This window comes from Perognathus longimembris, chromosome 28 (assembly GCF_023159225.1).
Source record: "Perognathus longimembris pacificus isolate PPM17 chromosome 28, ASM2315922v1, whole genome shotgun sequence".
Taxonomy (NCBI): Eukaryota; Metazoa; Chordata; class Mammalia; order Rodentia; family Heteromyidae; genus Perognathus; species Perognathus longimembris.
This window is the reverse complement of record NC_063188.1, coordinates 50068253-50095329: the sequence shown is the minus strand read 5'-3', so window position 1 is coordinate 50095329 and position 27077 is coordinate 50068253. Positions and strand designations below refer to the sequence as shown.

The following is a 27077-nucleotide window of genomic DNA, read 5'->3' as shown; positions in this document are numbered from 1 at the left end:
ATTAACTATATTATTTAATAATTATTATTACATAATTTCCTAATTTTGACTAAATACTATGAAGCAAAAGTCCCCTGTGTAAAAGAAAAAAAAAACTATAAATCTCTGACTGCCACATGTGTGAGGCTACACATAGCTCTCTTGAGGATGTTACACTAAAGATGAAACTTGAAAAACTGATAGGGAGCTGAGAGAAAATGGATCCAGTTTATTTATTTTCACCTTTACAAAACACAGTCATAATGCTGGAAACGTCTCCTGGATTATTTAACATATGTAACAGTGCAGTTTCTAAATTGATAAGAAACTCAATTATTTTCTTTATAGATTTCACATTAGATCTTTGAGAGGGTTTAGCATTTGAACCAAAGCCAAATGTAAGCTAATGTTCAAATATTTTCTCATTAAGCAAATGTAGATATTTGATTCATTTCTAGGAATTTGGGTTCTCTAATGTTCATCCAGCAATCAACATTTGACAGTGTATTTTATTTCTTGGCCTCATACTTGGTTGAAGCGAGGGAGGGAGGGAGGGAGGTAAGGAGGGAAGGAGGAAAGGGAGGGAGGGAGAGAGGGAGGGAGGAAGAGAGGAGAAGAGAAGAGGAAAAGAAAATAAATTTAAACCTGTGTGGTAATCTTTGTCTATAGTCCTGGCTGATGGGGAAGCTCAGGCAAGATCATCACTTGAAGCTTTGAATTCAAGATCAACTTTGGAACGTACTCTGCCTTGGTTTAAAACAGAAAGAACGAGGGCTGAGAATGTGACTTAGTGGTAGAGTGCTTGCCTAGCATGCATGAAGCCCTGGGTTCGATTCCTCAGCACCACATAAACAGAAAAGGCCAGAAGTGGCACTGTGGCTAAAGTGGTAGAGTGCTAACCTTGACCAAAAAGAGCCCAGGAACAGTGCTCAGGCCCTGAGCTCAAGCCCCAGGACTAGCAAAAACAAAAAACCAAAAAAACAGAAAGAATGAAAGAAGAATTTGGTAAAATATAACTCTTGTGGATACAGCCACATGTATCTTGGAAATGATGATTTGAATACATTTTTCCTAATCGCTGTTACTGGCAATTAAACTTACATTAAACCTTGGAAATATCCTGTCACTGCTAAAAAACTTGATCAACACAGGTTTTATCCACTATTGTCATTTCATTATGACTCTTGTAGAAAATACTTAATTTCTTAGCAAATACATTCCCAGCCAATTTCTTTAATCTAGAAACTTATATAAAATAGTTCAAATTGAGTTTCATTTATGTATGTTTTCATTTATGAAGATTAACTTTGCTCAGAAATTTCTTAGCGTTGGCTTTTAGTGTAATTTACTTTAAGACTGTTAAACTGAAATATTCAGTTATATTTTTTGCCTTAGCACTACACAGACATGGTCAAAAAGTTTGAGTGGGGCAGAATTCATGTTAAGAATTAGTGGGACCATCTCTAAGGCCTCTCTTATTTGGGTTTTCTTCATTCTGGGCCATCTTTAAAAAGTTATCTTTACCTTATTTTTAAATTCTTTTATTTTTTAAGCTACTTAGGCCTTGTGCTCTCATTTGGCCTTTTTATTCAAGGCTGGTACTTGACTATTTGAGCCACCCTCCACTTCCCTAAGTTCTTAAAAGTAATAAGATTACAGTTTTGAATCATGTTTTAGCTTGATCTACAAATGTGTAATACTGTCTGCCCTTAGAGTCAAAGCTATGAAAATGAGGACATCAATCAATGCTGTTGGTATTCTCATTTTTCATTTGTTTTGTTTCTGGAAGTGAGAATATCCTCACAAATTAGACCATGTATTTATTGTCAATAATGAGGCAATTATTATTCAATGTAAAATCAATCTCAGTACTGACCACTTCTTCTCTTAATTATTCTATTTTTCCAGATTATGAGAATAAGTGATATTCCACATGACAGGTGGTTGCCTGGCAAAAAAAATACACAATACACATATAAGGCAAAACAATTTTGTCCCTGACTCCTGTCAATCATTAATTATTTTCTGCTATAACTCTGTGTTTTAAAGGACAGTTTAAAAAGAAAATTTTTAAGCCGGTTGCCGGTAGCTCACATCTGTAATCTTAGCTACTCATGAGGCTAAGATCTGAGGATAGCTGGTCAAGGCCAGCACAGGCAGGAAAGTCCGAGATTCTCTCCAATTAACCACCAGAAAACCGAAAGTGTTTCTGTGGTTCAAGTGGTAGGGCACTAGCCTTGAGCTGAAGAGCTCAGGGACAGTACCCAGGCCCAACATTCAAGCCCCATGACTGCCCACTCCCCTGGAAAAAAAAATTGAAAGAAAAAAAATAGAATCATTGTTTATCATCATTTGGGAGCGGCAATTTTTACTTATCACAGTTTCTTTAAGATTTGCTCAAGCTTCTGTTAATATAAAGAGTTCAGTTTATAATTAAAATTTTATTTGCATCAATTAGTTGTACAGGATTGTTTCAATTTAACATGTTCATATTTTCATACAGTGTAGCCTGATCAGAAATCATTCACTTTTGACTGTTGAGTAATATTTCATGATATTGATACAACAGAATCTGTTTAACCACTCATTTCTTAAAATACATCTGGGCTGTTTTCCCTTTTTGTCCATTATAAATAAACCTGGTATGAATGCTACTATTATATTGATTTTACATAGAAATAAATTGTAATTTTTCTAGGAAAATATATTTTCAAGAATACTATCAGAGGGAGGAAGATGGCGCCGCCACAGTAGGGAGGCACCCCAACTCACTCCAACTGAATAGCGAGCTGGGAACTCCAGCACCCAACACCCCATCAAGAACCCAACAAAACCAGCAGCCAGAAGCAGTGGAGAAATGCAGGAAACAAAAAGGAGCAAAAAAAGAAGAGCCTATAACCTGCATGGAGCCGGAGAATCTCCGGGGTACCCTCCCCCCACCAGCCGACCCTGGCCCAAACAGGGCCAGGCTGGGAAATGGGACCCGGCGAATGGAAGACCGACTGCCAAAAACCCACACCGGGAGCACAGAGTCCAGACAGCAGGACTCCACGGGCCCCAGGGAGAGCGCAGACCAAGACAGACGGCGGTGACAGGAATTTCGGAGCTGCACAGCCGGGATCGGACGTGAGCGGTGAGGGAACTGAGCGGTGCAAAAGGGAAGAGCCAGGGCTGCCACCACGACCTTTCCCCACACCACAGCACTCCACCCCCGAAGGACGAACGGGGAGCGCATACCGACCGAGACAGACGGCTGTGACGGGAAGTTCGGGACCACACGGCCGGGATCAGAGGTGAGCGGCGTGGGAACCAAGTGGTAGCTGGGGCTGCCACCACCAAACGACCACCCAGCACCCCACCCCCGAAGGGCCAACAGCAGCCCAGGACACACACACAATCCAGGACCAGTGAGTTCCCCATTGCCCCCTCCCCCAACGGGAGACCAGCTATCAGAGACCCAAACCCTACAAAGAAGCTAGAACTCCCTCCCTCCCCCTCCCCGTCCCAAGGGAACAAAGAACCCCCAAATCAGGTGGCAGGATCCCATCAGGCTCTGGGAAGACACAGGAGTTAGCAGGGGAAGGGCAGAGCAGCACCAAGGCAGCAGAGGAGCCTGAACCGGCCGCACCGTCCCTGCCCCCCCTTCCCAACAGGGGCCAGGGGATATCAGGCATTACAAGCCTCACGCAAGGCACCTGGGCCTCATGGGTCTTTTTCAAATAAAGTCACAGGTGCTGGTGGCAATACCAGCCCAGCAGGGACACCTGGGCCTGATCACACCCCCCCCTCACAGCGGAAGCACAGTCTGAGGGTGCTAACTCACTCCCGGACACTTGATCCCACTGGGCTCCACACATACCGCCCCCCACAGCAGACTTACGGGAGGGCACAAGCACACCCTAACAACCCGGGGCTCGCTCTGGTAGGCGTACCCCGCACAGGTGGGCAGGGCCACAGGGGCAGCGCCTGTTGTAGTGAGCGCACATCCCACAGGTGGGCGGGGCCCCCTGCAACAGCATCCGCTCTGGTAGGCGCACCCAAACAGGAGGACAGAGCTCTCCAGCGGCCGTTCCCACTCAGTTTGACGCATTTCACACCAAGTGGGTGGGCCACCCCTCAACAACACTGGCCCCGGAGCAACCCACACAGGAGGGCAAACCACCTGAGAGGTGAGCTCCTCTGACCAAGATATAGAGTGGAAAAAAGAACCAAAGAAGAGAAAAGCCTCCATGCCACGCTGAATCATTGACCAGCAAACCGCCACCAGGGGCACGCTAGGGTCAGCACAACACAGTGGCAGGACACTGTCCCACAGAGAAAGACACAGAACCTACAGACCCCCAAGTGCAGTGAGGGTGACCACCTCAGCAACAACCAAGAAGGTCACGCTCACTCATTGGGCAGCAAGGTTCAACAGCCGAACCCAAACACAGAGCCAGGACACCAGGACACAAGGCTCCCTCTGACAGACCAGCGGGAACCAGCACAAAGCCTAACCAGGGAAGCCACCCACAGATCTCCAGATGTGCAAATCACAAAGAAATAAAACACAGTTCATCAAAGGGCAAGCCAACTCGCCAGCTCCAAAAAGCAGCACAACTGAAGAGAAAATGGAGAATATAAAAAAAAAAAAAAACTGAGGCTATGATAGCAGAAATGATGGAACGCTTCAGAAACGAAATCAGAAAACAATTCCAGGAGTTTAGAGTGGAAGTCTTGAAGGACATCCAGGAAGCCAAGAAAGAAATGGAAGCAAAAATGGACACAATGCAAACCTCTGTTAAAAAAGACCTAAACATCATGAGAAGTGAAATGCATGAAAAAATAGATTTAAAATACAACTCTTTAAAGGAAGAAATTGCCACTATCAGAGCTGATCTGGCAAACATAAATAGCTCTCTGACATCCATAAACTCCGCAATTGAATCCACAGCACAAAGAATTGACCGTATTGAATCCAGAATGTCTCTCTTGGACAATGATGCAGCCGATAAGAACCAGAAAATTACCACACTCCAAGAAATGGTGAAGCTTCAGGTCAGACTAATCCAGGAGCTAGGGGACAAAGACAAGAGATATAATCTGCGCATAACTGGAATACAAGAAGGCGCCGAATACCAGAGCAGAGGGCTTCAACATATTTTCAATAAAGTTATTGCAGAAAACTTCCCCAATCTCACAAGGGGCCCCATCCAGGTTACTGAAGCCTATAGGACACCTGGCAGGCCAGAACCCCAGAAAAGCCACGCCAAGGCACATATTCAAGACTTCAGATCTCAAGAATAAAGAGCAAATTTTGAATGCAGCCAAAGCGAAGAAAGAAATTTACTAAAATGGGAAGAGGATCCGAATAACAGACCTCTCCACACAAACCTAAGTGCGAAGAGAGTGGAAGAACACCATCCAAGTTCTACAGGCCACCAACTGCCAACCTATAATAAAATATCCAGAGAAGTTGGAGTTTATATTCGAGGGGAAAACCAGATCTTACTATAGCAAAGAGGAGTATGTGAATAAAAAACCAGTCCTACAGTGAATTCTAAGAGGGTAATCCCACCCAACAGAAATTGGACAGAACACACAGACAGAAACAGAAAGAAACTACAATAGCCAGAGCCCAACAGAAAGAGCAACTCACTAAAGACAAGAAAAAAACGAGGAAAAACAGACCAACAAAAAATGGAAGGAAAAAACACTCTTATCCGTGATCTCTTTGAATATTAATGGTATAAACTCTCCGATAAAGAGGAGCAGACTGGCAGAATGGGTCCGCAAACAAAAAGTTGCCATCTGTTGTCTACAAGAGACCCACCTTACAGCAAGGGACAAAAAACAGGCTCCGAATGAAAGGATGGAGCAAGATCTTCCAAGCAAATGCACCTACCAAAATGGCAGGTGTAGCTATGCTGATCTCAGACAAGCAGGACTTTTCATTAAAATCAACTCAGAAAGACAAAGAAGGCCACTACATTTTAATACAAGGAAAAATCCAGAATCAAGACATCATGGTGATAAATGTATACTCACTGAACAAAAGAGGCCCTACATATGTCAAGCAAATTCTCACAGAACTACAAGACAAGATAGACACAAACACAATCATAGTGGGTGACTTTAATACCCCACTCTCTCCAAGAGACAGATCCAACAGCCAGAGGATCAGCAAGGGAGCTGATGACCTAAGTAACACCATATCCCAAATGGATCTGACAGATCTATACAGAATCTTCCACCCTACAGAGACCCAATACACCTTCTTCTCAGCAGCCCATGGATCATACTCCAAAATAGACCATGTCATAGCCCACACAAAGAACCTCAGCAAATACAAAAGTATTGACAACATCCCATGCATTATATCTGACGACAGTGGATTAAAGGTAACCCTCAATAACAATGGTTACCACAAAGGCTATACACATTCTTGGAGGCTAAACCCCACACTGTTATCCAACACTTGGGCCACAGACCAAATTAAAGATGAAATCAACGAATTCATAAGCCACAATGACATTGAAAATATATCACAAAGAAACCTATGGGACACAGCTAAGGCAGTCTTGAGGGGCAAGATCATTTCCCTCAGCCCTCACATTAAAAGAATGGAAGCAGAGCAGGTGAATAACCTCACGATGAAACTTAAACAACTCTAGAAACAAGAAATGATCAAATCTAAAATGACTAGGTGGAGAGAGATCATAAAGATTAAAGATGAAATAAATCTGATTGTAAATAGAAAGAACATTCAACAAATGAATAAGACTAAAAGCTGGTTCTTTGAGAAAATAAATAAAATTGACAGACCCCTCGCAAGACTTACAAAAAAAAAAAAAAAGAAGAGAAGAGACTCATATACTTAAAATCAGAGACTCCACCAGAAAAATTACAACAAGTACACACGATATTCAAACAATCATAAGGAACTATTTCCAGAACCTCTTCTCACTAAAAAACAATAATTTTACAGAAATGGATCAATTCTTAGAGAAGTATAAACTGCCCAAACTGAACCCAGAAGAAATAAATCAACTAAATAAACCAACAACTTAGAGCGAGATACAGAAGGTAATCAAGAACTTCCCAACAAAGAAAAGCCCAGGCCCAGATGGATTCACCAACGAATTCTATAAAACCTCCTCAAACTCTTCCGTGAAATAGAAAAAGAGGGAGAAATCCCAAACTCATTCTATGAAGCTAATATCATACTCATTCCCAAACCAGACAAAGACCCAACAAAAAAAGAGAACTACAGACCAATATCACTAATGAACACAGACGCAAAGCTCCTTGAAATATTAACTAACAGGACTGACAAAAAAAATAAAAAAAGGATGTGATGGAAAGACAGTAGAGACCAGGTCTGTGAAACCAAAAACTGCTTGTCAAATGGTATTTCCCACAGGCTTGGATCAGTGACCCCACATTATGTAAGTAAAACCAAACAACTACTCAACATATAAAGGTCAAAAATTGACCTCTCAGTGGCATACAATAGCTCAAAAGCTATGTATGTGTGTCCATATAAGACTACTGTCGACATATTGTCTAATGTCAACATTACATTTAAAGCCCTAGGTGAATTTTCTTGGGCGTAGGCCACGTGGCTACTGTATATGTTCTTGGTACATTGTATATTGTATATATGTCTACCTGACCAAGGGAAGGGAAAGAAAAACAGGGTGTAAGATATCACAAGAAATGTACACACTGCCCTACTATGTAACTGTACCCTTTTTGCACAATACCTTGTCAAAAAATTTGTGTTTAATAAATAAATTACAAAAAAAAGAATACTATCATTTATCACAGAGTATTCATATATTTAATTTTATAAGAAACTATTGGGTCAAGCATAGAGGTACATGCCTGATACCTCACATTGGGAGGTAAAGTTAAGACGGCTGTGACCCAAGCCCTGTCCACACGAAAGTGAGACCTTACCCCCCCCCAAAAAAAAAAAACTTTAAAAAAGATGGTCATTTAGTTCAAGTTGTAGAGCATTTTACTAGAAAATACAAGGCTTTAAATTCAAGTCCCATTATTTCAAAATATAAACAAACAATGATAAAGAAAAAGTGCAAGGAACTGTCAATGTGCTTTCCAGAATGATGGTATCAGTTTATATTACCATTTTATAATATGTAAGTGCTTTTCTTTCTCAACTTCTCACCAATATTTGGTCTCGTATTTCCTACTTTCACCATTTTGATAGGGATAGTTGCTTTAGTATACCTTCTCTTGCTAAAACAAAATACATGAGAGCAGGTAATTTCATAGAAAAGGGTTTCTTTTGTTTCAGAATTCTGAAGTAAGGAAAATTAATGATCATGGTGTTGGCTGGTAAGCTCTTTGTGTTTTTATCACATAGGGCATAAAAACAGAAGGTAGGCAGATACATTTGAAGACAGCCTGAAGAGAGATGCCATGTTTGCTTTATACCAATCTGCTCTTGTAGGAACCCATCTATTCCCCTGAATAGACTGAGTAAAACATTCTTTCAAAAAAAATTCAACATTAAACAACTAATGGAGGTTTTTGGGGATAAAGGTTTTGGGGATAAAATCTCAGCATGAGTTTTGGTATAGATAAACCTTTCCCAAAACAGAGTTTTCAGTGAAGCAAACAAAGTATCAACATTCCTAATCCAAAATGTAGAAATAGTTCAAAAGAAAGGAATAACTTGCTCAAACCAAGCCCAAAAGTCCACCATAAAAAATATCTTTTAAAACCCATGGGAAGCATGTTCAGTTGATGTAGAACCTCCTGTACCTGCTGAGCAGGAAATGGGCCCTAAGATCATCTTGAGCAGCCCTTCCTCCATGAATTTTCTCTAGAGTTGCTAACTGGTATTGGCTTTTTTAAAGTGGGGCTGCTTTAGGCTCAGCAGGTTGAGAGTCCTGGAAAATGCAGTCCTGCTCTAATTTTCATTGTAGGAAAATTGGTGGTAGATCCATCCCTAGTCCTTTAGACAGGTGGAGGTATCCTTTGCAGAGGTCAAATTTTGGAGTCTTTATTACAAAGCCAGTGACAGCATCATGGACTCCTGTCTCAAAAACCAGCAGCCAGCAAATACACTAAACACTGTTAGGAAACTGAACCACAAAAGCCAGAGAGGAAAGACAATACCAACAAGTCATTTTAGTTCCAATGGAGAGCTAAATTGGGGACATCACGGTGACTGCAGACGAGCCAAGAGACAGAAGACAGGACAGGAACATGGAGACACATGGCATGGTGTAATGGCCCCTGAGCTGGTCCAGAGCCTAAATAGGGTCAGGAAGGGGGCAGGGTCACAGGAATCTCTTAAGTCCCAGGCATTGGACTGACAAGCTTAGTAACTTATCAGCCAAGTGCCCGTCCTTGTTCCCAGGGATTCAGGTATGCCTGTCACCTGTGTGTGTGGGATCATCTTCCCCCCCATAATGACAAGATGCCAGACCTTATATGGACATACTCAGGTACTAGCAGAACTTTTCCATCTAGGGAAGGCATGCTTACTTAGAGGCTGGTGATTCAAGCCATTTAGGGAATTAATTAAGGCAGAATCAAAGCATTTTCTACATACAAAGCTTTCCTAAGGCTATGACATCTGCATTTCTCTGAAGTAGAGTTTTCCAAGTTCACCTTGAGCTAGGCATCTGCATGCAATGAATGGCCTCTCTTACCTCTGCTTTTCAGCACTGGGTAGAGAAGAAGCACCAAAATGGCTGTAGCCTCCCTACTTCACATGCTTGGAGAATTTCTGTAATGTTTAGGCACATACTGGCAAACCTCATTAATTGTGTTCTTCAGAATAATGGGTTGAATTGTACTTTGAGCCAATTTATCCGTGGTTAATGTGGACATGGAACACTGCCAGGATGTGGAGGAACAGAGGCCTTAAGCAGTGCTTGACAACATGTTCTTTCTGTCCTCAAGATCTGAACATCTTGAGTTTGTGTTGCAGGAGGCAACTTGGAAGATGTTGAAATGTCTTAGAGCACTTGTTTTTCCTTATCATATTGTTTACATTCAGAGATTGGTCAGTTGGCCAAAGACTTGTTTTGTTTTCCCAAATTAAATTTTCTTCTTGGGGCTGGGAATATGGCCTAGTGGCAGGAGTACTTGCCTTCTATACATGAAGTCCTGGGTTCAATTCCTCAGCACCACACATATAGAAAAGTCAGAAGGGGAGCTGTGACTCAAGTGGCAGAGAGCTAGCCTTGAGCAAAAAAAAAATCAGGGGCAGTGTGTAGGCCCTGAGTCCAAGCCCCAGGAAAAAAAAATTCTTCTTCATATGGCTTGATTATGATTTTTATTCCAAATGGGCTAGTGCTCTACCACTTGATCCACAGCTTCACTACTGGTGCCAATAATTTTGGTGATTAGAGATGAAAGTTTTGTAGATTTTCTTGCCTGGGCTAGCTTCCAACAGTGATCTTCACATAAGCCTCCTAATAACTAGGATTGATGGGTATCTGCTTTGTTTTCATAACTCCATGTTGTTCCCCTCTCAGCCCGTTCTTTTTATATATCCAAGGATCCTATATGAAGGACATGCCTCTCACCTCTAGATCCGTTCTTTCTATGTATCCAAAGCTAGAATATGAAGGATTGACCCCCCACCCTATTGTCCCAGGTGCATACAGCAACCAGGAAAAACCCCAGGCATGCTCTGACCTGCTATGATGTGCAGGCAGGGCAAGTTACCTAAGCCCAGCTTTAAACAACCCATTGTGGGCCCAACAGGAAAGCCCCCAACTTCCTAGACCTACTGGCTTTTTTCTCTAACTTCTGCCTCTTTGCTCAGACCCCATATAAGCCTGCTCCTAAATTCACCCCCATGCACAGTCTCCAAGCCATGGGAAGACTGTGTCTCTTGCTGCTCTATCTCAATAAACAGTCCTTGCCTGTGGAAGATCAACTCTGGCCTATTTCTTGCCTTTCTCCTCCTTTTCCTAACAAGGATTACAGGCATGAGCCATTGGTGCTCAGCACTTCTTTTTAAATTACAAATTGTACCTTTAAAACATTCCATTGTTCTCAGAGTCCATGGGTGAAAAGTAACCACACAGCCCCCTTTTATGTTTTACTTATACATTTCTCATGCCAGAAATTCTATCTCATTATTGTCTTAAAACTCTCATGAGATTTGTTTTAGTAACACAAATTTTAAGTCTGTGATGATACATACATTTAGTATAATGCTTGAATCTTTGCAAGTATATATGTCTCCTCATTATCATCTGTGACTCTAATTTCAAAGTCATTTTATCTAGTTTAAAAACTATCATTATCCATGGTCAGTCTTCTGTGCAGTTGACAAGAAAAACTTCTTTTATCTGAATGCAATATAGGGTGGAGGAAGGGTTGGTCAGCCCTATTGTTAGTTCATAACTCTTAAAATTAGCTTCCAGGAAGCTGGTTATGACCATTAAACTTATCTCTAAGGAGCTGCAGACTTTCTCTATTCATTTTGTCTTCCAAGTCCTCAAGAAAATCATCCTTAATGTTCTATTTTTGACATTCTCAGCTGTCTATTTTTTATTTTCTACCCATCTTTCAGATTCAAAGCTGTTTCAACATATTTAGGTAATATTATACCATCACACAATCACTTTTCCTTGGTTTGTGGTATTGTGTTTATAACTCAGGGCCTTGTGCTTATTAGGCAATAGTCTAAAGCTTGAACTAGTCTGTCAGCCCATTTTGTGTTCATTTACATAAGAACTTACTCTATGCACAGCTAATCTACATCATGATCCTCCTTTTTGTGCTTCTTCATGAAGCTGTGATTCTAGGAATCAACCAGCATATCCAGCCATTGAGCTTCCACTGTAGGTGGGGTGACACACACATGCCACAACACCCCGTTGTTGGATAAGGTAGACTTTCATGAACTTTGTGCCAAGGGTAGCCTCAAAAGTTGATTCTCTATATCTTCATTTTCTATTTCACTAGGGTTTTAGACCTGAGCCACTATACTGCTTGCCAACACCCTACTTTTTGTCTTAGTCCATTTTTGTTACTATAATAGAATACTTAAAAATAGACAATTAGATAAGAAAAGAGATTCATTTTAACTAACGGTTCTGAAGGTAGTGAAGTACAAATTGCCACTGACAGCCACTTGACTTGATGAGTTCTCATGTTTCTCTTGTAATGAATGATAGGGAAGTAGAAAGGAAATGGATGCATACAGAAGAGAAGCACTTATGTGAGAGAGATGGAGGAAAGGTACCTAGCTTGTATTATCAAAATTGGCTCTTACAAAAACTAAGCTTGTCCCTTGAGAACTAATCTATACTTTTGATTAGTTAATTCTTGAGGGTAGTGCCCCTACAAACTACCTCTTTAAAGTTTGCCTGGGCAAAACATTAAGGCACCATCTCAACATATCAGTTTGATGTAGTTGTGTAAATAAGTTTTTACTGTTTTCTGTTTTGTTCCAATTTTTATGTAAATCTGTAAATACCACACAATCTAGACTATTGTATCTTAAATATCAGGTAGTTAGTGAGATTCCTACCTACTATAGTTTTGTTTTCAAGGTTATTTTACCTGTGCTAGAGCATGTGTCTTTCCTTATAAGTTTTAGAAGAATTTTGTCTACTGGTTTTTATAATAACTTTATTTAAACTGTACATATACAAATATACATGCATATACATATTTTAAGTTATATGACTGAGGGAATTTGTGAAGGAAAAGAGTATTTTAGGGGATAAACAATGATTCAATTGAACTTGTGAGCGAAAATGGAATAATGGAATTCACTGAGAGCTCTTGAATAATAAGGAGTGGTATGGTTGGGAAAAATGAGAGCACAGGGGGGCATCTATCAGATTAAAATATTCAACATACATACATGAAATACTAGAGTAGAGTCCCTTGAAACTTAACATACAATTAAAAAGTGAATGTCAGGAATATAAAACAGATCCTGGCTAAGCTGTAGGTTGGGTTGTATAAAGACAAGCATTTCTTCCTTTGACAGTACAAATAGTGCTGCATTTTTTTGACATTTTCTTGTTACTTTGCTGTGATCATTCTAAACTGACAGCCATGCTTATGAGCTTACTTAGAAGAGACAAATGGTGTTATTTTGCTGAAATGCTAATTCTAGGAAGAGTATGTTATTGGCCTTTTAAAAAAAACTTTTAACTCTTTCAAATCTAAACCACCCATCATTTATTCCCATACATCTGTCAGTCCACTACCTAACACCTTACTTGGCATTGGGAACTATAGATTTTCTTGATTACAACTTAAGAGACACATTGGTTCATCCAAACAAATCTAACAATACAAATACTTAAAAATATCTGTAATGAGAAATTGTAATTTTACATGTTCCATTTCTAGTTGAATAGAAACATGGTATAGATTAAGTACTCTTTCATCAGAACATCTTGCAATCTAGGGAATGGGCATATTATTTTTTAATTTCTTTTATAACAAGAAAACATAAGGCACAAGACAGATTTTAATATTTCTCTCACCCAAGAAGTCAGAAAAGTAACTGAGTATAAGATCAGGTCAAGGAGGAGGGAAGCAAAGAAGACAGCAGAGGAGCTGCAGTGCACTAGCTCAGCTCCCTCCAGCATCGCAGTTTTTTCACCCCATAGAAACTTTTACTACTAGAAAGACAACCAGAGTAAGTTGTAACAGTACAGGGATTCTGGCCAGGAAGGAAAAATCAACTTTGCCCGTCTGAAAACACAGATTTGAGCTCTGGGCTGTATCCCACCACCATGCCGTCGTCAGCGCCGGCGCTGGCACAGCGCCCAGGCACAGCAACCTGCACTCCAAGCAGGTAAAGCACACAGCGGAGACCAGGCGGCGGCTGAGCACGTATGACCTGAAATCGCAGAGAAAGCGTGAGTACCCCACGAAAGATATTCTCACTCACGCCCACAGAGCAGCTTCGGCAAGGCAGCCCTTCCCCCATCACCAGAGCAAAGTGCCATATTTGCCACTGGCATAGGGTCAGACCAGATTGGAACTTAAGCGGGCCTGGGAAAAGCGATGTCAAAGTAGCCATCTTTGAAAAGGGCAAGAGGGACAGAACAGTGAGAGCCAGCTCCACCCAGGAGAATGCCCCCTGCCCAGGTGGGAGGTGTGTCCTGGGCCAGGGCTCAGCCAGAGGTGCCCCGCCCTGCCCACCGGAACTTCTAAATTTAATACGAAAACAGCCAGCAGCTCCCGGCGGCACGTAAACACCAGACGGAGGATCCTGAGACAGTTAAACGGTCCTGTCACAGAGGAAGCCCAATTCCCAGCCTGAAAAGGAGCTGCTTTCCATAGCCACCTCCTCCAAAGAGGTCGGCCCGCCCAAGAGGCAGAAGCCTCACACAGGCAAGCAACTCTCAGCCGGGTAAAACAGGCCAGAGGCTCCCCACCCTGCTCAGTCCACAGCCTATTCAAAGGCAGGTATTAAAGGCTGCAGCCCTGCAGCAGACAGAGGAGCAAGCTGAATTCTGCCAAACTCAGACAATCAGGAATATAGACTGCAGACCATCACAAGGAAACCAGAGACTGGGGAAAGACCACCCAAACAAGGAAGACTCCATTTTTTTTTTCTTTATCTTTTTAAAATTTCTTAAACTTTTTTTTTCAATTCGGAAACGTCTTCGGTTTTTTTTTGTTTTGTTTTTTCCCCATGTTTTCTATTTTTACTTGTTTGTTTTATCAAGTTTTTTTTTCTTTTCTGTTTGTTTGGGTTGTTCCTTTTCTGATTTTTTCCTTTTTATTTTATTTTCTTTTTAAAATAATTTTTCTCTGTGTGTGCATCCCACTATTTTTACTTTATTTCTCTCTTTGCGTACTCTTTCTTTAAAAATTACTTTCCTGTGAAGAACACCTCCACTCTTTTCTGCTAACTCTCCATTATCTATCATTGCAACCTTATTCTCTCTACTGATTCTACTCTTTTCGACACTTCCACTTTACTGAAACTAAACCAAAATCACCACCTCCCCTCCCCAATACATTTTACTCTATTCCCTTTACTACCTACAACTTACCCTGCTGACTTACTGCCTGGACCTCCAGTCTCCAATGACTCCTGGTTATTGGATAGAGGGTATCCCAGCTTAATACGAGTGAATCAAAGGGGTTCATAGAGAAAGCCAGTCCTAAAAGAACTTAATATAAAAACAAGAATTGCGTATGGGGTTGTAACAGTAAATAAGTAACTACTGAATACAGGGCCCAGGATCAGTTGTTATAATGAAATTGTATTCTTTAGGAACACCAAATCTAATTTTATAGACAAGTATACATGGTAACTGTACATAATTGTGAACTTGTAAGATTTACACAACAGTGCTTGGTAAGGGCTGCTTTGGGTCTTAAACGGTGCTCACAGGTGCTGGTAGGCAGGCATCCCCAATTCAAATGGGCAGAAGAAACACAAGAAAGATGGCAAACAATGAAGTCTTATCCCCAACTCAAAAGAAGCAGGAAGCAGAGCAGTCAATCAAAGACATAGAAGAGAACCCCCAAAAAGTTCTACAAAGTCTACTGATAAACATGATAAATGAAAAGTTTGAATCTCTTCAGTCAATTATTCTAGAGCGTGAGGAGGCAAAGCAAAAATTAATGGAGAATTTCATGGCATCCACAAATAGAAACATAAATGAACTTCAAGAGTCAAATGAAAAGATAGCTAACCAGCTTAAAGATTTGACAGACAACTCTCAAAACCAAAGTAATGAAGTTAATGAAGTAAAGAAGTCCATACAAGACCTACGAAATGACATGGAAATTACCAGGAAAGACCAGTGAGAAGCAAAAGAGATTCGAAATCGAGTAACTAGCCTACAGTCCCGACTAACTGAAGCAGAGGATCGAATTTCAGGAGCTGAAGATTCCTTAGATTCTATGGAGAAAGATAAAAAATCAATACAAATCCAGTCCAATCAACAAAACAGATCGCTACAGGAGATTAAAGACACGATCAGGAAGCCCAATTTAAGGATAATAGGTATTGAGGAAAACTTGGAGAAAGAGGTTAATGGGATAGGCAACCTATTTAACAGAATATTAGCTGAGAACTTCCCAAATATCCAGAAGGAAAGGCCTATAAAGATACAAGAAGCATTTAGAACCCCAAATCGACCAAACCAGAATAGGACATCCCACCGACACATTGTGATCAAAACAGGTTCAGTAGAGTGCAAGGAAAAAATACTCAAAGCTGTTAGGGCAAAGAAAACAATCACATATGAAGGAAAAGCAATCACAATTACTCCAGGCTTCTCAGCAGAAACCATGAAAGCAAGGAGAGCCTGGAATGAAGTATACCAAACTCTATATAAAAATAACTATCAACCAAGAATTCTGTACCCCGCCAAACTCTCCTTCATAGCCGAAGGTCAAATAAAAGTCTTCCACAATAAGGAAAAACTGAAACAATATATCTCCACCAAACCAGCTTTACAGAAAGTCTTCAAAGACGTACTATACAGGGATAATAATCAAGATCCCAATATAGACAGTGAAATGAACCCTAATTAGCAAACATCAGACCAAGACATGGGAAGACACAGCCTTAAACAAGATTGTGATATTGAAAGGAACAAACGATCATCTTTCAATCCTAACTCTCAACATTAACGGACTTAATTCTCCAATCAAACGACATAGGCTCATAAGTTGGATCAAAAATCAAGATCCATCTTTCTGCTGCCTCCAAGAGACACATCTATCCAGCAAAAGTAAACATCTTCTAAAAGTGAAAGGCTGGAATCAAATCTATCAAGCAAATGGGCCCCATAAGCAGGCTGGAGGTGCAATCCTAGTATAAGACAAAATTCACTTCAAATTAAAAAAGGTAAGAAGAGACAAAGAAGGTTACCACATACTAGTAAAAGGATCTCTCCAACAGGAAGAAATAACCATTCTAAATATCTACACACCAAATGCAGGAGCACCCAACTTCATCAAACAAACACTACTGACTCTAAAAACACTCATAGACCCAAACACATTGATAGTTGGGGACTTTAACACTCCACTATCACCTCTGGACAGATCAACACGCCAAAAACTCAACAAAGAAACCACAGAACTAAACAATTGCATAGACCAACTAGCCTTAATCGACATCTACAGAATATTCCACCCAGCAAGGACAGAATATACATTCTTATGACAACACATGGAACATTCTCCAAAATAGATCACATCTTAGGGCACAAAGAAAATCTGTACAAATTCAGAAGTATCAAAACCATTCCCTGCATTCTCTCAGACCACAATGGAATAAAATTAGAGCTCAACTCAAACAGCCACCACAGAAAATCCTACAATTCATGGAGACTAAACAACACACTGCTGAACCATCAGAGGGTCATTGAAGAAATTAAAATGGAAATTCAAATGTTTATGGAATTCAACCAAGTTGAGGACACAAAGTACCAGCTCCTTTGGGACACAGCAAAGGGAGTACTCAGAGGAAAATTTATATCTCTGAGTGCATACATCAACAAACTGGAGAAACAGCAACTCAATAATTTAAGGAAACAACTTAATTTTCTTGAGAGAGAACAACAAGCCAAACCCAAATCAATTGACAGAAGCAAATAATTAAAATCAAATCAGAATTAAACAATTAGAGACGAAAAAAACCATCGAAAAAATCAACAAAACAAAGAGTTGGTTCTTTGAAAAAGCAACAAGATAGACAGACCCCTGGCAAACCTGACCAAAAAATGAAGGCAGCACAGTCAAATAAACAAGATAAGAGATAAAACAGGTAACATCACCGCAGAAATAACCGAAATTCAGAAAATAATAAGGGACTATTTTGCAAATCTTTATGCCAACAAATTCGAGAACTTGGAAGAAATGGATGTTTTCCTAGAAAAAATTCATATCCCCTAACTGAACCATGAAGATTTAAACGTTCTAAACAGACCCATATCCAGTATTGAAATAGAAACGGCAATAAATGATCTCCCAATCAAGAAAAGCCCAGGTTCAGACGGATTCACTGCAGAATTCTACAAAGCCTTCAAAACAGAACACACACACCAATATTTCTCAAACTCTTCAATGAAATTGAAAGAGAACGTTCACTTCCAGATTCATTCTTTGAAGCCAGTATAACCCTCATCTCAAAACCAGGCAGGACTCATCACGGAAAGAGGACTACAGACCGATCTCCCTGATGAACATAGATGCAAAAATTCTCAACAAAATTCTGGCCAATCGACTTCAACAGGTCATCAAAAAAATCATACACCACGATCAAACTGGATTCCTCCCAGGGATGCAAAGTTGGTTTAATATACGCAAGTCAATTAATGTAATCCACCACATCAACCGGAGCAACCTAAAGAACCACATGGTTTTATCGCTGGATGCGGAAAAAGCGTTCGATAAAATCCAGCACCCATTTATTCTAAAAGCCCTGGAAAAACTGGGATTCCAGGGAACATTCCTGAATATAATCAAGGCAGTTTATGACAAACCAACAGCAAGCATAACTATAAATGGTGAAAAATTAAGCCATTCCCTTTAAAATCAGGAACAAGGCAGGGATGTCCACTCTCTCTCCTGCTCTTCAACATAGTACTAGAATTCCTAGCCAGAGCAATCAGGCAAGAAGAAAATATAAAGGGGATCCAAGTAGGTAAAGATGAAGTTAAACTCTCTCTCTCTTCACAGATGACATGATCCTATACCTAAAGAATCCCATAGATTCTACCCCCAAGCTACTAGAGCTGATCCAAAGCTTTGGCAAAGTTGCAGGATATAAAATAAACCTTCAAAAATCAACGCCCTTTCTGTACGCTAACGACCTGAAGACCGAGGATGATATCAGGAAAGCAACTCCCTTTGCAATAGTCCCCCAAAACATAAAATACCTAGGAATATCCTTAACCAAATAAGTGAAAGACCTCTTTGAGGAGAACTTTATAACCTTGAAAAACAAAATTAAGTCAGAACTAAGGAAATGGAAAAACCTCCCATGCTCCTGGATTGGGAGGATTAATATAATCAAAATGGCAATATTGCCAAAGGCTATCTACAAATTCAATGTAATACCCATTAATATCCCAACACCATTCTTTGATGAAATAGAGGAAGCAATCCAGAAATTCATATGGAATAATAAAAGATCTAGAATAGCAAAAACACTCCTAAGCAGAAAGAACAGTGCTGGAGGAATTACAACACCTAACTTCAAGTTGTATTATAAAGCTATAGTAATAAAAACAGCTTGGTATTGGCACCGGAACAGGCCTGAAGACCAATGGAACAAAATTGAAGACCCAGAAATGAACCCACAAAACTACACCTACTTAATCGTTGATGAAGTGGCTAAAACAATAGTTTGGAAGAAAGATAGCCTCTTTAACAAATTGTGCTGGAAAAACTGGCTCAACACATGCAACAAACTAAAACTAGATCCTTATATATCACCCTGCACCAAAATCAATTCCAAATGGATAAAAGACCTCGAAATCAAAACAGAGACTCTGAAAACAAGTAGGAGAAACACTTGCGCTCCTTGGTGCAGGACGGAACTTCCTTAACAAAGACCCAGAAAGGCTACAAATCAAAGAAAGGTTGGACAAATGGGACTGCATCAAACTGCAGAGCTTCTGCACGGCAAAGGACATAGCTTGCAAGATAAATAGAAAGCCCACAGACTGGGAGAAGATCTTTACCGGCCATTCAACAGACAAAGGCCTCATATCTAAAATATATGCAGAACTAAAAAAATTACCTTCTTCCAAAACAAAACCGCAAAGAACCAATAACCTGCTCATCAAGTGGGCTAAAGACTTACAAAGGGACTTCTCTGATGAGGAAATGAGAATGGCCAAGAGACATATGAAAAAATGCTCTACATCACTGGCCATAAACGAAATGCAAATCAAAACAACATTGAGATTCCATCTCACCCCAGTAAGAATGTCATATATCAAGAAAACTAAAAATAACAGTTGTTGGAAGGGATGTGGCCAAAAGGGAACCCTACTTCATTGTTGGTGGGAATGTAAACTGGTTCAGCCACTCTGGCAAGGAGTATGGAGACTCCTCAGAAGGCTAAATATAGAACTCCCCTATGACCCAGCAACCCCACTTTTGGGTATCTATCCAAAAGAACACAAACAAAATCACAGTAATGCCACCAGCACAACAATGTTCATCGCAGCACAATTTGTCATAGTGAGAATCTGGAACCAACCCAGATGCCCCTCAGTAGACGAATGGATCAGGAAAATGTGGTACATAGACACAATGGAATTTTGTGCCTCTATCAGAAAGAATGACATTGCCCCATTTGTAAGGAAATGGAAGGACTTGGAAAAAATTATACTAAGTGAAGTGAGCCAGACCCAAAGAAACATGGACTCTATGGTCTCCCTTATTGGGAATAATTAGCACAAGTTTAGGCAAGTCACAGCAGAGGGTCACAAGAGCCCAATAGCTATACCCTTATGATCATATAAGATGATGCTAAGTGAAATGAACTCCATTTTATGGAAATGGTTGTTATATCACAGTTATAACTACTTTCAACATCCCATGTGTATCTTTAACTTCTATTATTGATGATGTTCTTGTATCACCTTCTTGTGATTGTATCTACACTATCTCTGTAATCTTATCTGAGTATATTGGAAACCGTGTATACTGGTATTAGCACTAGGAAGTTTAAAGGGAATACTAAATTGAGAGACACAGGGTGAAAAAAGAGAAACAACTACAAAAGCAATACTTGCAAAACTGTTTGGTGTAAGAGAACTGAACACCTCATGGGGGGAAATGGTAAGGGAGAAGGGGGAGGGGGTATGAGGGACAAGGTAACAAACAGTACAAGAAATGTATCCAATGCCTAACGTATGAAACTCTAACCTCACTGTACATCAGTTTTATAATAAAAACTTAAAAAAAAAAGATCAGGTCAAGGATACTACTTTAGATAACTGAGAAGGTTGCAGTTTAATGCCATTATTCCAGAAAGGGTCCTAAAGCCAGGATTCTTCATAGGCTTAAACTGTTCTTTTCAAATGGAATTTGACTTAGAATATCTCAACTATAAACTAAAAATATTTTATTGAGCTCATTGTTTCTTCATCACCAAGCAGGCAGTTAATCATATTTAGAAGAAATAAAATGATAAATGATTACAGTTCACTGCTGTAATCCTAGCAACTCAAAAGCCTGAGATCCTGCAAATCATATTTTAAAGCCATTCTGCCAGAAGTCTCACGTTAACCACTAAAAATCCGAAAATGGAAGTATGACTGAAATAGAAGGTCACTAACCTTGAGCAAAAATGGTAAGGTACGCCACCAAGACCACACAAGCTCAAGTCCTAGTACTGGCAAAAAGAAATAATTAGAAATTATTATTAACTTCAATACATACTTGCTTATTCAGTTTTAATATTATTTGAGATTTCTAGTGACTTGTGGGAAGTTTCAGGTAAGCATTGACATTTGTTTCATTAGTTTAGTGTGTTGTCCCAATTCCTATGGCCAAGACAGACAGAAAGGCCAGTTACATAAGGTTCAGTTTGTAGATTTCCTCAGCTTGCACATCAGCATTGTAGTATGTAATTACCAAAAGAATGATTTATGAAATATATCCTACTTGCAACTGTTAAAAGGAAACCCTGTGACATCTCAGCAGATAGTAAAAAGCCTCTGTGATCTTAATAGAACACACCTTAGTATAAAGGTTCTTAATAGAAATTTTCAGTGTTCTATCCTATGTAGTAATATAATTTAAAATTATGTTGAAATTGTATTTTGTTAATTATATGTTTAACTTATTTTGAATTAGTATGTCTTCTTTATCTAGATCGGTTTTGGTGGGGGCTGGTCCTGGGCTTAAAGTCAGAACTTAAGTGCTGTTCCTGAGTTTTTTCAGCTGGAGACTAGTGCTCCACTACCTGAGCTACAGGTCCACTTCTGGGTTGTTTTTGGTGATTAACTGGAAATAAGAGTCTCATGGACTTTCCTGCCGGGGATGGCTTTGAAATCTCAATCCTCAGATCAAAACCTCCTGAAAAGCTAGTATTACAGGCCTGAGGCACTAACACCTGGCTTATCTAGATGTTTTTATAAAAATTCTAGTCTTCTTGTTTTCTTAGTTATGTTTTTCTTTAATTTTTGTGAAACTTATTGCTCCTCATTAAAAATACCTCTTTCCTTTCTATATCTTAATTTATCTCGTATCTTAATTTATCTCATATTTTCCACGGAAAATCATCTCTGTGCAAGCTGCTCAACATTTATAACCTTTAAAATTTTTATTTTTAACTAACAATTACATTTTAAGGAGTACAATGTGATATTTTTATCTATATGTGTGTTCAAATCAGGCTATATCTCATATTAATGACTTCTAATATTTTTACTTGTGGTAAGGATCCAGTAAAAACCTTTTCAATTTGTATCTTGGAATACACAATGATTATTAACCATATTGTATAACCAGACATCAGAAATTGGCCATATCTAAATAAAAACCTTTGGCCAATTTCTCCACTTTTCAAGATGAATCCCTAATTCAGGCTATGGTAATCACTCTTGAGATTGTATGTGTTCAGTTGTATTAGATTCTGAAAGCATAGGTCTCGGCCATCCCAAAGGACCAGGCAGAGATAACCACAGACAGGAGAATAAGGTTCATAAGGAGGTTTAATAGTGGGGCCATAGTTCCCACGGGAGAGGGAGCTACATGGCGTCTGCACCTTATCCAGGTGGCAGCTTCTCTCTCTGGGGGCAAAGGGGAAGTAGTTAGGTAGTGAGTAGGAGTGGCTCATTAGGTATGGGTGGTCTGGGGTCTAGTGGGAGGATCTGAGGACCTGAGGCTAGGGGAATGCTAACAGATTCCACATATAAGAGAGCATATCCTATATTCGTCTCTTCGTGACAAGTGATTTATTCTACATATTCTCTAGATTCATTCATGTTTTCACAAGTATCAGAATATATATATATATATATATGAAATTCCAGTTTGTATATAAACTTAGCTTTTAATGTATCCTTCAACTGATAAAAACACATAGGTGTTTCCCATATCTTAGCTATAATAAATAGTGCTGTGATGACCATGGGTATCCAGATGTCTCTTCAAATTAATGATTTCAATACCTAGTAGTGAGACTGCTAGTTCCTTTAATACTTCTATTTTCAGTTGTTTGTTCTTTCTCTCTCTCTCTCTCTCTCTCTCTCTCTCTCTCTCTGTGTGTGTGTGTGTGTGTGTGTGTGTGTGTGTGTGTACACTGATACTGGGACTTGAATTTAGGGCCTGGGCAATGTCCCTGAACATTTTTGCTCTACCACTTAAGTCTCAGCTCTACTTCCATCTTTTTTTCTGGTTAATGGGAGGTAAGTGTCTCATTGACTTTCTTTAGACCTCACCCTCTTTAACAGCGATTATTACCAGGATGAGCTGCCAGAACTCAGCTTATTTTCATATGATCAAGGAACCTCCATACTGTTTTCTGTAATATTTTCCTTTAACTCCATAGCCTTGCCAACCTTTCTTACTTTTTGTGTTTATGATAGCAGCTAACAGGTATGACATGATATCTGATTGTGATTTTAATTTACCTTTCCAGGGTTAGAGATGTTGAACATTTTCACACACATCTTTTGGCAACTCTGTGTTGAAAATTCACAGATCTTTATATCTGTACTTGATGCTGTATTGAGTTATAGATCCAGATTTTTCAACAATGGTTGAACACACTCACATTAACATTTTACTGGGATATTAAACTCAGTTTTCTTCATATTGAACTCTCAAAATCCCTACTCTATTCATAGTCTGTTCCTACCTTTTTATTTCCTACTTCCTCATCAAAGTCTGTGATCAAAGCCAAAGCCAGATAATTATTTCACTTCTGTCTTCATATGGGAATTTGTGTTCAATTGGTCATATCTTATTGATGCTACCTGATGATTGATTTCTTTTATGCTTTTCTTACCTTTTCATTGACCCATTACATTTTTGGTAACCTGTCTGTCACAATTTGGCAATGGAATTAGCAATACAAGTTTAGTATGAATGGATTCATAATACTGGAGTTCAAAATGCCTAGAAAATAATAGAAGTGTTTATTTTATTATCTATGTTCTTTTAAAATCCATTCTATGTTGTTGCTGGTGGAAAGTTAAAAATGTGTTCAATCTTCTCATTAACTATAAAATTAGTAAGTCTTCCAATTACATATAGAAAGCTCTGAGATGTAAATAGAGTAAGGTGGGATATACTGGTGTGTGACTACAGTCCCAGCTATTCCAGAGGCATAATACCAGCTCTGCAAAAGAGTGTGAGACAGTCGCCAGAGAGTGATAAGAATAGTGGCAGGCTTCCCTTAGAGTCCGATTTCCACACAGAACCACTAGTCCATTGCATGGAACAATGAACAGAACTTTAGGGTATATTTGAAAAGGAGAGTCTCACTAGGTATAAGATTTAGCAAAGTTAAATTAGGGAGGAAAACAAAGAAACATTTTTTGCTTCCCATGTAGGAAGTGAGTGTTAAAGACTCAACATGGCAGTTGTTATCTACTGTTTTTATTCCCTTTATTCTTGCATTCTTTTTTGTGTGTGTGTGTGCCAGTCCCGTGGCTTGAGTTCAAGACCTGAGCATTATCCCTGAGCATTTTTTTTTTGCCTAAGGCTTCCACTCTAAAGTTTGAGCTACAGCTCCAACCTGACTTGTTTAAAAAACAGTTATTGGATGTCGGGATCTCTGAGGACCCCTTCTCCTCACTTCTCTGGAGGAGATGCTCAAATGTTGGGGTCTTGAGGACCCCTTCCCCCCCCATCTCCTGGGGGGAATGCCTGAACCTCGATTCTATGGAAGAAACTCCGCCCTACCCCTCATACCGGCAGAAGGAGTAAGGCGTGTCCTTTCTGGACTGCTCTAGGCTGAAGTGGGATGCCGAAATCCCTTCCTCGGCCCCCCATAATGTGTCAGGAACTGCAGGACAAAGATAACGGGGAGACGGCTGGATGGTTGAATGAGTCTCAAAGGATTTAATTGGGAGGGGGTTTTATATAGCGGTAATGGCGGAAATGAGAAGGACTTGGGCCATTGGCTAAGCCAGGCTGCCCATCAGGTGATGTCATGAAACTTCCTTTGTGGGCTGGACAACCCTATCATGGTGGCACACACGTGTTCGCCCCCCAGGGGCGGGGGGCTTCTTTTCTGGTTGAGGCCGGAAGGTGGGAGGGGCTCCCTCCCACACTGTCCCAGGGCTGGGGGAAGGGCAGCGTCTCGCTCTTGGCGCCCTTCTCCCTCCAAGGCCAAAACTGAATCCCCAACAATTTGGAGATAAAATATGTCTTAGGTTTTTGCCCTAGCTGGTTTCAAAGTGGGATCCTTAAGTCTCAGGCTAGAGTCACTAGGATTGCAGCCTTGAACTAGGGGCTCCAGGCATGCCTTTATCCCTCTTGAGTTAGGAAATGACACTTGGCGATTATTCTGGGAAGTCAGTTGTTGGAGATGGATGTTACTTGTTTTTTTCAACATAGAGGTGTCCTTGAGACTATGCAAAACATTGGGACAATAGGTGATATTTATGGCTTCCATTTCTCAGATAAGCCTCTGGGTGGGTCCAACTGTCTTTATTCAGTGGTGGAGGAGCCAAGATTTTAGCCTTTCAAAGGAGAAGGCTATTTCTGATAGGAACTCCCACTTAAGTCATCCAGACCACTTAACTTAGCATTTGAATGGAGTGAAGCTTAAGCATTCTGTTCTGTTAGTTGCTTCCTGGTTCCAGCTTCCCTGTCAGACCCTTTTTACATTTATTAAGCATAATACAGTTTTCTTGGCATCTTACCTATTTGTCTTGCCAGAAGCCCTCTTATCTAAACAAAAAGGTGGGATTGATTGCTTGCTTCTGAAATCCCTGCTACTGGACTGATGTGGGTGGGAAGTATTTGGTACTAAGCCAGCCCTAGTCAACAATATCAGATGCTATACAAAACATAACTAAAGCAAAAAAGTCTGGGGGTGAGGTTCAAGTGTTAGCCTAGCAAGAGCAAAGCCCTGAATTCAATAATCAATTCCACCAAAAATGTAAAGTGACTTGTCTAGGACTACATATCTCACTCTTTACCTTTAATGAAGAACTAGACCACAAACCTTACAAACTTCAGTGTTCTTCTTAAGAATACCTTCGAGTATAAGTTCTGGCTTGTTATCTATATGTGTGACAAAAGAGATAGATATAGTTTAAACTCAATTTCAAAACCAGCTCCTGACATAGTCTGATTTGTTGTAGAATTATTTTCTTTAGCACTAAGTGATGAATATTATTTAGACATCGAAGCACTTTGGGTACCTTTGAGAAGTGTGGTGATTTGGACTTAATTTCATACATGCCCTGCTGCATCCTTTTATAAGAAATTCTGAACAAAGAAAAAATTATTAACTTTGCCTGTGATAGTAAAGAGTGTGATAAAAAGTGTTTATTATACCCATGGAGCCAAAAATGGACTATTTCATGTTGGGGCACTGAGAGAATACATTGCTTTAACTAACTTAGAAAAACATTACTCCAGCTTTTTATTTGTGAGCTCAAGATACTAAATCTATCCAGTGTGTGTGTGTGTGTGTGTGTGTGTGTGTGTGTGTGTGTGTGTGTGTATGTGTGTGCATAGTCCTGGTGAGGTGCCAGACTTTGAAGTCAGGCCCCACCACGTGAACCCCATTTTAGAATGGAACCCTGAGCCAATCAGATTTGTACCTGTGTTCTAATCTTGCTTGCACAGCTGATTGTTGTAACCTTGTTCTTTGCCTTTATAAGCCCTGTGTAATCACAGCTCTGGGCTTCCTCCTAACCTCCGCTGTGTCGGTGGGTAGGATGAGGCCCGAGTTGGCAGCTCGTTAAATAAACCCTTGCCTTGCTTTTGCATTTCGGAGTGTCTGAATCTCGGTGGTCTTCTTGGGGGTGGTCTTGCAACTTGGCACAACATTTGGGGTTTCGTCCGGGATAGCCCCAGAGACCCCGAGATCCCAGACTCCGAAGGTAAGAAAACAGCACTGTTCATTTGTCTTGTCCTGTAATTTGTCTGTTTTGCTTTTGCTTGTAGGGCGCGAGTCAGTTTGGTTTTTGGCCGGAACT

General features: G+C 40.1%; 1 protein-coding gene across 1 annotated transcript in view; it reads left to right on the top strand.

Annotated features, from left to right (window-relative positions):
• The first annotated feature begins 2955 nt into the window (after positions 1-2955).
• Klhl4 (kelch like family member 4) overlaps positions 2956-27077 on the top strand; it is an 89908-nt gene continuing 65786 nt past the window's right edge. The window contains exon 1 of the mRNA XM_048335351.1: positions 2956-3128. Within this exon, the coding sequence (XP_048191308.1) occupies positions 2956-3128 (173 nt within the window). The remainder of the gene's footprint in view (positions 3129-27077) is intronic.